This window comes from Bufo gargarizans, chromosome 1, assembly GCF_014858855.1.
Source record: "Bufo gargarizans isolate SCDJY-AF-19 chromosome 1, ASM1485885v1, whole genome shotgun sequence".
Lineage (NCBI taxonomy): Eukaryota > Metazoa > Chordata > Amphibia > Anura > Bufonidae > Bufo > Bufo gargarizans.
Genome location: NC_058080.1, coordinates 170,078,327 through 170,092,783, shown reverse-complemented (window position 1 = coordinate 170,092,783; position 14,457 = coordinate 170,078,327). Strand labels below are relative to the sequence as shown.

General features: G+C 43.3%; 1 protein-coding gene across 1 annotated transcript in view; it reads right to left on the bottom strand.

Annotated features, from left to right (window-relative positions):
• Window positions 1-632: 632 nt before the first annotated feature.
• The window catches only part of PDGFC (platelet derived growth factor C), a 294,325-nt gene continuing 280,500 nt past the window's right edge, over window positions 633-14,457 (bottom strand). Inside the window, exons 6-7 of the mRNA XM_044300150.1 lie at window positions 4,981-5,198; window positions 633-1,911 (exon numbers count right to left, since the gene is read on the bottom strand). Of these exons, the coding sequence (XP_044156085.1) occupies window positions 1,795-1,911; window positions 4,981-5,198 (335 nt within the window). The 3' untranslated portion in view covers window positions 633-1,794. The remainder of the gene's footprint in view (window positions 1,912-4,980; window positions 5,199-14,457) is intronic.

Here is a 14,457-nt window from a genome sequence, read left to right as displayed (position 1 = left end):
ACTGACGTGATGACATCAGCACATCATCATTCTGGACGGACACGGCGACTTAATTACTGAAGACGTCACAGCACCCGGCCAGTGTGATGATGTGGTGATGTCACACAGCAGTGCACGCAAAATTTCACACTTTTTTTAACGCAAGATGGCCTTGACGGCCATCCGCGAGCAAGTATGAGTTGAGTATGTATTTTTTTGGTTTTTTTACCACCATTTCAGGAAAAATGTATTCATTACCACAAAGTGTGAGAAAATTTGGCTTTGTGACGAATCAAATTTTCCCTGAAATTCGGAACGAAGTCAATTCATTTTACTTACTCGCTCAACACTAATTAGAAGGCCTGAACTACTGGAGACACTTTGAACAAAAACCGTTACTTATGTACAAGTATGAATGTATACATCATTCCAATAATAATATCTGTCACTTATAGTCTAAATTACTTCATACAAAAACATTAACCCTACGCACAATTTAAAAAAACAGCCCTTGTTTGGCTGGATTTCTTTTAGTTTGGAAAATATATGTGTACATACATATAGTTGCAGGTTTTTGGCTTCCCAAAAAAATGACAATTTTACTGAAAAATCATGGAGCATATGGAAAAAATTAATCTGCAATAAATCATAAGAAAATTTAAGGCAAAATTTTATTCTGTTTATTAAGGAGAAAGTTTTAATATGTGCATTGTTAATAGGTAAACAATGATGATTGCATGTTTTTGCTGGGTAGATAGTGATTTTGCAGGTGGATGTAAGAGACAGATGAGGGTCATAATAAACCAACTCGGAGACTTGTTGAAGTTTGATGAGACTGCATCATATTTTTTTTTAAAGAAACTACATTTATAGCAGATATTAAAAATAGTTCAGTAGCAGCTCAATCACAATATGTTCACTCCATCTGCCATTTCCTTTTTCAATGTAAAACCCCGTTACTTCACTTTTTAGCACCATATACAAATACCCGCCTCCTGCAGCTTGACCATAAATCAACTGGGCTTAATAAAACAAGAGAAAAATAATAATGAAATACACAAAAGTTTGTCTAAGCTTTAAAAGACGGCACATTAAATATCTATGTAAAAAGAGATAAAATTAACACAATTAGAAAAGCAAAACGATATAACTGAAAAGAATATAAAATGTACAAAAGTAACACAATGAAAAGTACAATACAACAAACGCCTTTAGCTGGATTGAGGAATCTGTCTACTTGGGTTGTGATTAATATATGCATTGGTCCAAGCACATTGTAGGAAGAAATGAAACGTCAATTGAAAATGACTGCATGAGGTTTTAGAGGGGAAACCTCAATTTCTTAGTCACGCTTACAGAACTGGGTGTAACTGCTCCCGCCGCACAAAAATGCTTATATCATGCAAATAGTCTTGAATGGGATTTCAAAGCTGACACCAAGAAGTATTTCCACCATGATATTATGCAGTGCTGTGGTCAGTCTTATAGCAGATCTCCACACAGAGTCTGTCCGGTAGACATTTTTTATAGAAGATTATGACTGTCCTCTCCTAACGTAGGGCTTCATCTGTCTACAGTAATTTTAAAGGGCAGCCACACTGACTAATACCCTCTCAATGATGTGGCGTCTGGGCCAACCAAACGTTAATGGAAGATTTTATCCAACGTCTCCTCTCATCATGACGTAGTTGTACATCTGCAAGACTGGCAGCCGTAAATAGACTTCCATGTTTACAGTGTGAAAGTAAGCTATTCTCCAGGAGAAACAGCAAAATCTTGTATGTGCTTTAGATATTTATTCATTTACTCGTCCATTTATCCTTCAGTGTTCCCCTTGCACTGGCAAGCGCACTCCTCGTGGTGCTCCAAAGCCACGTCTGTCAATGACTTCTGTAGGGTTTTTAAACCGGGCCTTTGCTTAACCTGTAGAACCTGTATTCAAGAGACAAGTGAGAGCATTGGCAGAGACAGTTTGCATTGCTTATAGTATCAACAGTACAAGAACAAAACCATTCTTTCTAAATGACTTAGGGTGGGTTCGCATTGGTGTTACGGAATTCCGTTATAGGTTCCGTAACGGAATATAACGGAATTTAGGACAGAATGCAAGACAGAAGCCTTTAAGAGGCATTCCGTTTTGCTCCGTCCTAATACATGTCTATGGGGACACCCGATTGAGGCATTCCGTTTTGCTCCGTCCTAATACATGTCTATGGTGACACCTAACGATTCTGTTATACGGAAAAAAATATCCTGTTGACAGGACTATAACTCTATAACTCTGTTATAATGGAACCTATAATGGAATTTCGCAATGCAAATGCGAATCCTCCCTTACTAGGACAACCCCTTGCCATATGCTGTATTATGGCATCCACCTTCCATTTATGCATGGAGGACTGTGTCCTGAAGCATCTCTCTCTCTCCAGGACACAGTCCATTCCTATATCACATTGCCTTCATGTGACTGAACCTTTAAAGGGTATTTCCACCCTTAAAGAGAACCTGTCACTGGGATTTTGGGTATAGAGCTGAGGACATGAGTTGCTAGATGGCCGCTAGCATACCGCAATACCCAGTCCCCATAGCTCTGTGTGCTTTTATTGTCTAAATTTTTTAATACATATGCAAATTAACCTGAGATGAGTCAGAGCTTGAAAATATGACTCTTCTCTGGTCACACAAGTAAGATATGACTCTTTTATGTTAATTTGTATAAAAGGCGGGAAGTACAAAAATGCATAATACTTATTGAATTCGTCTGCAAATGAAATTAAAAGTGTAATTTATATGTTTAGGGTAACACAATGAACATTTAGAAATGCTCAGTGAGGGTAGCATAGTAGAGGTGTCAGGTTCCCTTTTAAGCACCAGTTTGCAGTTTGTATATAGGTATAACCTCTATTAAAAAAGTAACTTTGCATTGCAATTCTTATTTGGCACTATTTCAGACTTGCTGCATGCATTATAGCCCAGAGCTGTATTCACAATTCTGCTTGCAAAAGCAGTAGATTTTATTTGACACAACAGACAGTGTTTACTTCAGTAAAAGAATATGCCTCTGCCATAGCAGTCAACCAAAAGATGTCTACCTTACTAACCATTACAGCCAATGATTAGCGGCCGTGGGCATGTACCGGTATGTAGGTGACGTCAGTGCTAGTAAGGCTGAGGATTTGAAAGGTGAGCAAATTATTAATTATTTTGTTGTTATTTTAATACACAAATGATTATTTGGACATTTATTTCAAGTCCTGAGCCTCCGTTGAACTACTACTGCCTGATGACAGTGGCACAGCTTAGCTTAAATCTTCTATAATGCGATGGGCCTGTTAATGTTTCTTTCATCATACTACTGACAAATCTTGGCACCATGTAAGTAAGGCCTCATGCACACGACAGTTTATTTTCACGGTCCGCAAAAACGGGGTCCGTGAGTCCGTGATCCGTGACCGTTTTTTCGTCCGTGGGTCTTCCTTGATTTTTGGAGGATGGGGGGCCGATGGGGGGCGCACACTGTGCCACCAACGATTTATTACAATAGAGGGAGGGAGGGGGGGCGATGGTGGGCGCACACTGTGCCACCAACGATTTATTACAATAGAGGGAGGGAGGGGGGGCGATGGTGGGCGCACACTGTGCCACCAACGATATTCAAACTGGAGAGGGGGGGGTCTGCCCCCTGCTGCCTGGCAGCCCTGATCTTTTACAGGGGAATATGATAGTACAATTAACCCCTTTAGGTGCCGCACCTGAAGGGGTTAATTGTGCTATCATATCCCCCTGTAAGAGATCGGGTGCTGCCAGGCAGCAGGGGGCAGTCTTGTACAAAGTTTGTAGTGTATTCTAACTAGAAGCGTCCCCATCACCATGGGAACGCCTCTGTGTTAGAATATACTGTCGGATATGAGTTTTCACGAAGTGAAAACTTAGATCAGAAAAAGCTTTTACGCAGACGGATCTTCGGATCCGTCTGTATGAAAGCAACCTACGGCCACGGATCACGGACACGGATGCCAATCTTGTGTGCATCCGTGTTCTTTCACGGACCCATTGACTTGAATGGGTCCGTGAACCGTTGTCCGTCAAAAAAATAGGACAGGTCGTATTTTTTTGAGGGACAGGATACACGGATCACGGCCTCGGCTGCAAAACGGTGCATCTTCCGATTTTTCCACGGACCCATTGAAAGTGAATGGGTCCGCGAAAAAAAAACGGAAAACGGCACAACGGCCACGGATGCACACAACGGTCGTGTGCATGAGGTCTAAGGCTACTTTCACACACTTATGTTTTGGGCGGATCTGCAAAAAACGGATCCCTTACAATAATACAACCGCATGCATCCATCATGAACGGATTCGTTTGTATCATCTGTAACATAGTGAAGACGGATCTGTCATGAACTCCATTGAAAGTCAATGGGAGACGGATCAATTTTCTATTGTGCCCGAGAAAACGGATCCGTCCTGGCACACAATGTATGTCAATGGGGACGGATCCGTTGTCACTGGCACAATAGAAAATCCGTCTTGGCTATGTTACAGATGATACAAACGTTTGGCTCAGTTTCGTCAAGCGGAGAGCAAAACGCTGCAGGCAGTGTTTTCGTGTCCACCTCCAGAGCGGAATGGGGACTGATCGGAGGCAAACTGGTGCAAAGCGGATCCTTTTCCATTCAGAATGCATTAGGGCAAAACTGATCCGTTTTGGACCACTTGTGAGAGCCCTGAATGGATCTCACAAATGGAAAGCCAAAACGCCAGTGTGAAAGTAGCCTTAGTTGTTACCCATGTTTTGCAGATGCATTGTCTACGAACTGAAATACGGACACGACCGTGTGCATGAAGCCTTATACAGACTGTAAAACAGATTTAGCACAAGATGAATTACCTAGCTATTTATGATGATTCACTGTATACGTTAACCATAGAATACTACACCTGTCCTTTCATTTACAAAAATGAAATTAACAAGTTTAACTGGAAGGGAAATGCATACCTCATGGTACTTCTTGGTGACTTTAGTTGGGCTGCATTGGCATTCACCGCAACTGAGGCTGCAGCAGGCGCAGTTCCCCCCACATCGCTTCACCAGAAGGCAACTTGGCCAAAATATGGCATCTGTCCTTTTCAACTCCTCCCGCAAAGACACGGAGAAGTTGCGCGGCGTGCAGCTGTACAACCTCACTTCATCTCTCATAATACTCAGGTCAAGCACTAGTGAGATAAGACAAAAAAAGGATACATTTTTGGTCATAAAACTGTTTCAACAGTGGGATATTATCTCCAACAAATCTAGCTATCTGCAGTGATATTTCTGTGGCATGACGTGTCACAAGGTGTGTAGGCCAACGTTTCACAAAGAGAATGAAAAGGTTTTGTCAGAAGCGTCAGAATAGCCTCGGTAGACTTGAGGTAGGGCTGGTGGAATTTGTAAGGATGGAGTAATACAACATTTATAGGACCCTTTGATCAACGGAGGGCAATGTATATCATTTGGAAATAAAGCATATTTTTTGGTGATGCTTTTGAATCAGCCTACAAATCATCAGTGATCTCTACATGGATTACGTTTGTACTTCGGTGATTATTTTGGTCTGCATATAATCAGGTTATTTCTGCACCCGATGGGCAGCAGTGAACTTGTAAATTGGCAGATTGCCTACAATTCGCTATGGATTTTTTACGCTGCGACTGAATCCCATTCGCTTACAATGTGTTATACTTTGTTGGACAATTCGATGCAAACAGATAATGTGAGCAGAGCTTAAAGCTCATTCCATTGTATATCTATTTTATAGAATCACAATCTTAGCAGTTTCCAGACCAGCAACAGACGTTTTCATGATGCTGATCTTACGGGTACTTTCAATGCACCCGCAAGATCAGTATTACACAGCCTCAGGGTCGGACTAGCCCGCCAGAGCACTAGAGGATCCTCCGGTGGGCCCAAGCTCCTCATAAAACAGAATCCCCTAAGGATTGGCACATCATTTGGAGCTGACCTTGTAACCAGTAACTGTGAGATACCCTCTTAAATGTTATTGATATGTCCTGAGTGTGCAATTACAAAAATAATTACATACAAGTGGTGTGCAAATGACCTGTATACACAGGGTGGGCCCAAAGATATTTTGTTTGATTCTACACAGCCCTGTATTTGCTGCAACTGCTGGGATCACAGATAGCTTTGTTCACAGTTAACCCCTTAGATGACACAGTCAATACTGACCGCAACATCTAAGAGAGCGAAGTGGCCCCTTTAGTCAGTCCCTCCCCCCTCCTGCAATGTCATAACTACCAGAAGACTCGTGTACACTTTGCTTTTTTCTTAGGTCCAGAAATTGACCTGCTGTGCAGATTTTGATATCCGCAGCATGCCATTTGTTGTTGAATTTTTTGTGTGTGTTGATTTCACCCTTTTCAATGGAAGAGTGAGATCTGTGGCAAAACCGCATTAGATCTGTACCAAAATCCACATAAAAAAGGCACCAAAATGCAATAAATAGTGCAGATTTATGTGCATTTTTTCTGGCGGTTTTGGTGCAGATTTATGTGCATTTTTCTGCATCCTTATATGTAATGGGTAAAATGGATTAATAATAGGTGTAAAGAAGAGAAATACTTGGATATTAACACGCAGATGGAATTTAGAAGATCAGCTTCCTTCAGTTTTTAAGTAATGCCTGTCTGCCTCAGCATGATAACCACACATGGATGTATAATGTTTATGTATAATGCCATAAATCTAACCTCTCTGTTCAGTGATAGACAAGGAATTGTGAAATTTCATCTGATTTATATGTTTTATCAGTATTTTATTTAGGACAAGGACAATATGTAAATGTTTATATGGGAATCTAAAAAATCTCGCTCCACTGTGTTAGTGCATATTTGGCGACACTTTTAATCCCTAATACATTTTTGAGTGTGAACCAAGAAAAAGTGGAGCAAACAGATGTGGATTACTATATACCTATAAATTCTAAGAAAAACCATAAAATGCACAATAACGGCCAAGAGGTTTTCTGTAGATTCCTGGCTGTGAAGAACCAGCTGCAAAAAAGCCTATGAAAAGATGGCATAGAAGTAATTGATTACTTAACAGTTTCTTTTGTTCATTGTTATACGGCGTCATTTCACTTAACTATTTGATCAGTATTTAGCTATACATTTTTTTAACAGCAAGATCAGGGATTGATCTACTCTTAGTTTTGGCTTTAGAAACGGATTCAAACTGATATTCAAATGCAATATAGTATGAATAAGGACTAACTTGAACTCAAATAACACTGCCCCATTGGGATATCACTAGTCTAATATATAAAGCTGAGTGTATGTGTGTATGTATGTATGTCCACTAAAAGAATCCGCACTGTCGCATTTACAAAGATGAAATTTGGCACACAAGTAGATCGGGTGTCCAGGAAGGTTTTAGACTGGGTCACAGTTCTCTAGCACGTACCGTTTCTGAGATATTCCCCAAAAAAATGCAAATATGTCACATCACATGACCTACATTAACCAATAGAAGCCTGTGGGTCTCTCTCTTTATATCCCACATGCCATACACACGGTCACATGACCTTTATCAGCCAATAGAAGCTCGCAGCCCCTTAGTCTGCACATACACACAGATTTACAACAGGTTTCCACAACAACGCAGCTATTTTTCTTCACTGCTGTAGGTCAGCTTTAAAGGAGCAGGGTACTGTGGAGTTCACTGTTAAGGGGGCAGAGTGCTGTGGAAGTCACAGTTAAGGGGGCAGGCAGCTTTGGAAGTCACAGTTAAGGGGATGGTCCACTATGGAGGTCGGTGTTAGGGGTCAGATTGCTGTAGAGGCAACTGTTAAGGGGCGGGGTGTTGTGGAAATCACTGTTAAGGAGATGCGGTTCTGTGGAAGTCACTAATAAAGGGGTAGTCGCTGTGGAGGTCACTGTTAAAGGGGTGGGCACTGTGGAGGGCTCTGTTAAGGGGGCAGGGAACGGTGGAGGTCACAGTTAAGGGGACAGTCCACTATGGAGGTCAGTGTTAAGGGACAGGGTGCTGTAGAGGTCACTGTTAAGAGGGCAGGGTGTTGTAAAGGTCACATTTTATGGGAACAGAGCTCTGTGTAGGTCACGGTTAAGGGAGGAGGGGAATGTGGAGGCCACTAATAATGGGGCAGTGGGGTACTGTAAGGTCACTGTTAAGGCAGTGAGGTACCACAAGGTCACTGTTAAGGGAGCGTGGTGCAGTGGAGTTCACTGTTAAGGGAGCAGGGTACTGTGGCAGTCACTGTATAAAGTGGCAGTCGCTGTGGAGGTCTCTCTTAAGGGGGATGGGAATGGTAGAGGTCACAGTTAAGCGGACTATAACCTATGGTCAGTGTTAAGGGGTGGGTGCTGTAGAGGTCACTGTTAAGGGGGCGGGCCCTGTGGAGGTCACTCTCAAGGGGGTGGGGTGCTGTGGAACTCACTGTTAAAGGGGCAGACTGCTCTGAAGGTCAAAGTTAAGGGGGTGGGCTGCTGTGGAGGTCCCATTTTAAAGAGGCGGGGCACTGTAGGGGGGGTCAGTGTTAAGGGGTGGGGGGCTGTAGAGGTCACTGTTAAGTGGGCAGGATACTGTAGGTGTCACTATTATAGTGAATACTGTCAATATCTTTTAAGGACACACACAAATATTAAATAAAATAGATTAAATATACCCGTGTAAAGTCGGGTCCTTCTGCTAGTTATTGTATAAATGCCAAATAAAGAACTGCTACCTTGACTCAGCGCTGATGCGCAAATGCAAAAAAGTTAACAGTACAGAAAGGTCTGTAGTGGTAGAAACAGAAGCCTTTCAGGTCCTATGTTGGCAGCTTCCCAAAATAGCACACACCAAATGCCAGCAGAAAAAAGTGAACTCCAAGGCTCTGGCCTTACAGGTAAGTTTTGTGATATAGCATGTCAGAATAAAACGGAGGCTTGACACATTGCATTAGAGAAGTATTGCAGTGTTATGTATGCAATCAAAAGACTGCAAATTAAGGTCATCTAGAAGGAATAAAAAAATTGGAAAAAAAGTAAAGTGTAAATAAAGGAAAACATTTTTTAAAGATCCAAAGTGGGATAAACGTTTTTTCACCATCAAAGTTATTTAGGGCAAAAAGTATTAAAAATACATAACTGGGGTTATGAGATACGGCAGTGTTATGTATATGAGAGTCTTATCTTATGTTAAAAAATGAAAGCAATTGCAGAATCTGACTTGGCTGTTTAATCAATATGTATCTGAAAATGGTTCCAATGAAAACTACAACTCACCATGTAACAATAAAGCAACAGAAAAACAAAATAGCTATGGCTCTTGGAATGCAGCCATACTAAATAGAAATTATTATTTTTTAATTGTAAAACTGTATAGTAAGGTATTTTAGTGGTTCCTTCCCATTAAATTCCTTGTAATGTAGTTGGCTAGTGGTGCTTGATATCTGGCCACATTCCTGTGAATTATCTGTACATGCGTACTGCACACTAAAGACCTTTAGGAGGGGGCTAGGAGGGTCAGGAAGACAAAAAAAAAAAATCTAGCTAGGTAACTATGCTACTATGTACAGTAAGTAGTTCTATTGAAGACATGATCAGGGTAAGATGTGTCTTGCTTCCATATTTATCATATGGGCACTGGCCAGGGGATGTATGTAACCTTTGGATATATAAATATATATACAGCTGCAACAGTATGTGAACCCTTTGGAATGATATGGATTTCTGCACAAATTGGTCATGAAATGTGATCTGATCTTCATCTAAGTCACAACAATAGACAGTCACAGTCTGTTTAACCTCTTAAGGACATAGGGCGTACAGGTACCCTTGCCCTGGTACTTAAGGACACAGGGCGTACATGTACGCCCTGTGCATTTTCGATCACCGCCGCACGGCGGGCGGTGATCGGAACCCCGTGCCTGCTCAAATCATTGAGCAGGCACTTGAAGCAAATGCGCCGGGGGGTCCGGTGACCCCCCCCATGTATGCGATCGCAGAAAACCGCAGGTCAATTCAGACCTGCGGTTTTCTGCGTTTCCGGGTTATTCGAGTCTCTGAAGTCCCGATAACCCGGAACAGGATGGTGATGGTGGTGTGATTTCACCCCACCAATCACCATCCAGCGATCCTGAGTGGTGATGGTGACATCACCACTCAGGATCGCTTTCTGATTGGTCTGTGGGCGGTCCGGCGGCAGATTCAAAAGAGGCAGGCTCTCCTCTCCTCCTCCTTTTGTGTTCCGGAGCCGGAGGAGAGAGGAGCTGCCTGCACGTGTCTGCTGCACCCGATCCTTGCCCCCCAGGACCCGATCTGTGCCCCCCAGGACCCCATCAGGTACATAGGGACAGCTAGGGAAAGTTTGGTTTAGGCAGGGAAAAAAAAGGGAAAGTTAGTTTCTGAACTTTGATTGCATCACCCTAAGTTAGGGTGTCTGGGGTCCACAGCACAGCTGTGTGACCCTAGACCCCCCCAGGGGTGCTGCCACTTGCCCCCCCACCCCCTGCCCCCCCCCCCACACCTTTTTTGGGGTGCATTTATTTTTTATTTTTCGTGTACGCTGACTGTGGCCGGCACTTAGTGTCCGGCCACTGTTAGCGCATCGCACACCCCACCGCTGATCAACTTCGGACGGTTGATCAGCGGTTTTGAATTTTTTTCCCCACATTTTTTGCCCTTTTTTTAGTTAGTTTATTTAATTTTTTTTCTGTTAGTTTTAGGGTGAGTTCGTGAACACCCGTGCCCCCACACACACGCACACAAAATAAAGAGTTACACACACGCACATATACACGCAGACACACACTCCCCTATGGCCCGCCGGACGTTCTCGGCCGAGGAGGCATACGCCCAGATTGCCTCTGACTCCGAGAGTCCCAGTGAGGATGAGGATGACCCCACATTCCTGTTGTCATCCGCATCCTCCTCATCATCTAGCGATGATGATGAGCCCCCAAGGCGGCGGAGACACCGCCAGGCGGAGCAAGGGGACCGCCATGTTAGGGACCCTATGGCCCACACTAGTACGAGCAGCTCTGGGGCTCGTACTGGTTTCCCGGCCCACCAGTTAAATCCACCGGAGCCCCCTGCCGGTGAACTTGTCTGGCGTAGCCCAGAGCGATACGAGCCTGTGATTCCTGATTTTGTAGGCCAATCAGGAATCCAGATTTCCACAGTGGGCTACACTGAATATGACTTTTTTTGTCATTTTTTCAGTGACCCACTGGTAAATCTGATGGTGGAGCAGACGAATCTGTACGCCCAACAGTTCGTCGCTCAACACCTGGGCTCCTTTTTGGCCAGGCCCGGTGGCTGGACGCCGGTCAGTGCAGCCGAAATGAGGACATTTTGGGGCCTCGTGCTGCATATGGGCCTGGTCAAAAAACCCAGTGTCAGGCTGTACTGGAGTGGGGACGTCCTATACCAGGCCCCACTTTACAGTACAGCCATGACACGCTCCCGGTTTGAGGCCATCCGGAAATGTCTGCATTATTCCGATAATGCAGCATGTCCCCCCCGAGGTGATCCTGCCCATGACCGTCTGTACAAGATACGGCCGGTCATGGATCACTTTGGGGCCAAATTCATGGAGGCCTATGTACCTGGAAGAGAGGTCGCAGTTGATGAGTCTCTCATTGCGTTCAAGGGGAGACTCATTTTCCGCCAGTATGTGCCCTCCAAGCGGGCGAGGTATGGCGTGAAGCTATACAAAATTTGTGAGAGTACCTCAGGGTACACTTACAAATTTCGTGTATACGAGGGGCGAGATTCCCGGATTCAACCCCCAGAATGTCCCCCCACTCTGGGTGTTACCGGGAAACTTGTGTGGGACCTTATGTACCCACTGCTGGATAAGGGTTACCACCTTTACGTGGATAACTTTTATACCAGTATCCCCTTGTTCCAGTCCCTTGCCGCCAGATCCACGTCCGCTTGTGGGACCGTGCGGAAAAATCAACGCGGCCTCCCTGCCCACCCCCTCCAGGTACCTATCCCCAGGGGTGAGACCCGTGCCCTTACCACTGGAAACCTGTTGCTGGTCAGGTATAAGGACAAGAGGGATGTCCTTATGCTGTCCACAATTCATGGTAACGGCATCACCCCTGTCCCTGTGCGAGGTACCGCGGCAACGGTCCTCAAGCCCGATTGTATCGTCGCTTACAATCAGTATCTGGGAGGAGTTGATCCCTCTGATCAAGTCCTCAAGCCATATAACGCCATGCGTAAAACCCGGGCATGGTACAAAAAAGTTGCGGTCTACTTGGTGCAGGTTGCCATGTACAACTCTTTTGTACTATCCCGAAGCGCTGGCAGCACAGGGACATTCCTCCAGTTCTATGTGGCAGTCCTCAAGGCCCTGATCTTTTCGGACCGGGAAAGAGCAGGCCGGAGTACCTCGGGAACTGTAGGTGCCCGGATCGTCCCTGGCCAACACTTTCCAGGTGTGGTCCCCCATACTGGAAAGAAGGGACGAACCCAAAAAAAGTGCAGAGTGTGTCGCAGGAGGGGGATACGGAAGGACACGACTACTCAGTGCGACACTTGCCCCGATCATCCGGGCCTCTGCATTGACGGTTGCTTCAGGGAGTATCACACTTCCATGGAGTACTAAATTTATATCCCAATTTAGCACTGACATCGGATAAAAAAAAACTGGTTCTCAGACTTGAGACACCCAAAAAAAACTAAAATAATTTATTAAAAGTAGACATATTAGGTATCGCCGCGTCGGTAATAATCTCCTCTATAAAACTACCCCATGACCTAACCCCCCAGATTAACACGGTCAAGAAAAAAAAAAAAAAAGGTGCAAAAAAAGTTTTTTTTTTGTCACCTTACATAATAAAAAGTTTAATAGCAAGCGATCAAAAAGTCATATAGCCCCCCAAAAAGTGCCAATAAAGCCGTCCGCTCATCCCACAAAAAATGAGCCCCCACATGAGATAATTGGATAAAAATTTTTTTACAAAAATGACCCTTAGACTTTAGAGATACCCCCAAAAAAATTTGAATCAAAAAAGATAATATAGTCTAAAACCAAAATAATTGTAAAAAAAGTTGACTTATCAGGTATTGCCGCGTCCGTAAGACTCTCCTCTATAAAAATACCCCATGACCCAACCCCCCAGATTAACAAGGTCAAAAAAAAAAAAAATAGGTGCAAAAAAAGAATTTTTTGGTCACCTTACATAACAAAAAGTTTAATAGCAAGCGATAAAAAAGTCATATAGCCCCCAAAATAGTGCCAATAAAACCGTCCCCACATGAGATAATTGGATAAAAAATAAATAAATAAATGACCCTTAGACTTTAGAGATACCCAAAAAAAAGATTTGTATCAAAAAAGATAATATAGTCAAAAACCTAAATAATTGTAAAAAAAAAGACTTATTAGGTATTGCCGCGTCCGTAAGAATCTCCTCTATAAAAATATCCCATTACCTAACCCCCCAGATTAACACAGTTAAAAAAAAAAAAAAAAACGGTGCCAAAACCGCTATTTTTGCCACTTTTCCATTTCAATCCGTTTTTTCCGGTAACAAAACAAGGGTTAACAACCAAACAAAACTTAATATTTATTACCCTGATACTGCAGTTTACAGAAACACCACATTTGTGGTCGTACACTGCTGTATCAGTAAAAGGGAGGCCGCAAAAGGAAAGGACCGACATGGTTTCTGGAAGGCCGATTTTGATGGCCTTTTTTATTGGCACCATGTCCCTTTTGAAGCCCCCCTGATGCACCCTAGAGTAAAAACTCCCCAAAACTGACCCCATCTAAGAAACTACACCCCTCAAGGTATTCAAAACTGATTATACAAACTTCATTAACCCTTTAGGTGTTCCTCAACAGTTAATGGCAAATGGAGATGAAATTTCAGAATTTCAATTTTTGGTAACCTTGCGTCACAAAAATGTAATATAGAGCAACCAAAAATCATATTTACCCTAAAAATAGTCCCCCAAAAAATGCCACCTTATCCCGTAGTTTCCAAAATGGGGTCACTTTTAGGGAGTTTCTACTCTAGGGGTGCATCAGGGGGCTTCAAATGGGACATGGTGTAAATAAACCAGTCCATAAAAATCAGCCCTCCAAAAACCAAACGGCGCACCTTTCCCTCTATGCCCCGCTGTGTGGCCGTACAGTAGTTTACGGCCACATATTGGGTGTTTCTGTAAACGGCAGAGTCAGGGCAATAAAGATACAGTCTTGTTTGGCTGTTAACCCTTGATTTGTTAGTGGAAAAAATGGGTTAAAATGGAAAATTAGACAAAAAAATGAAATTTGCTAATTTCATCCCCATTTGCCAATAACTCTTGCGCAACACCTAAAGGGTTAACGACGTATGTAAAATCAGTTTTGAATACCTTGAGGGGTGTAGTTTCTTAGATGGGGTCACTTTTAGGGAGTTTCTACTCTAGGGGTGCATCAGGGGTCTTCAAATGGGACATGGTGTAAATAAAC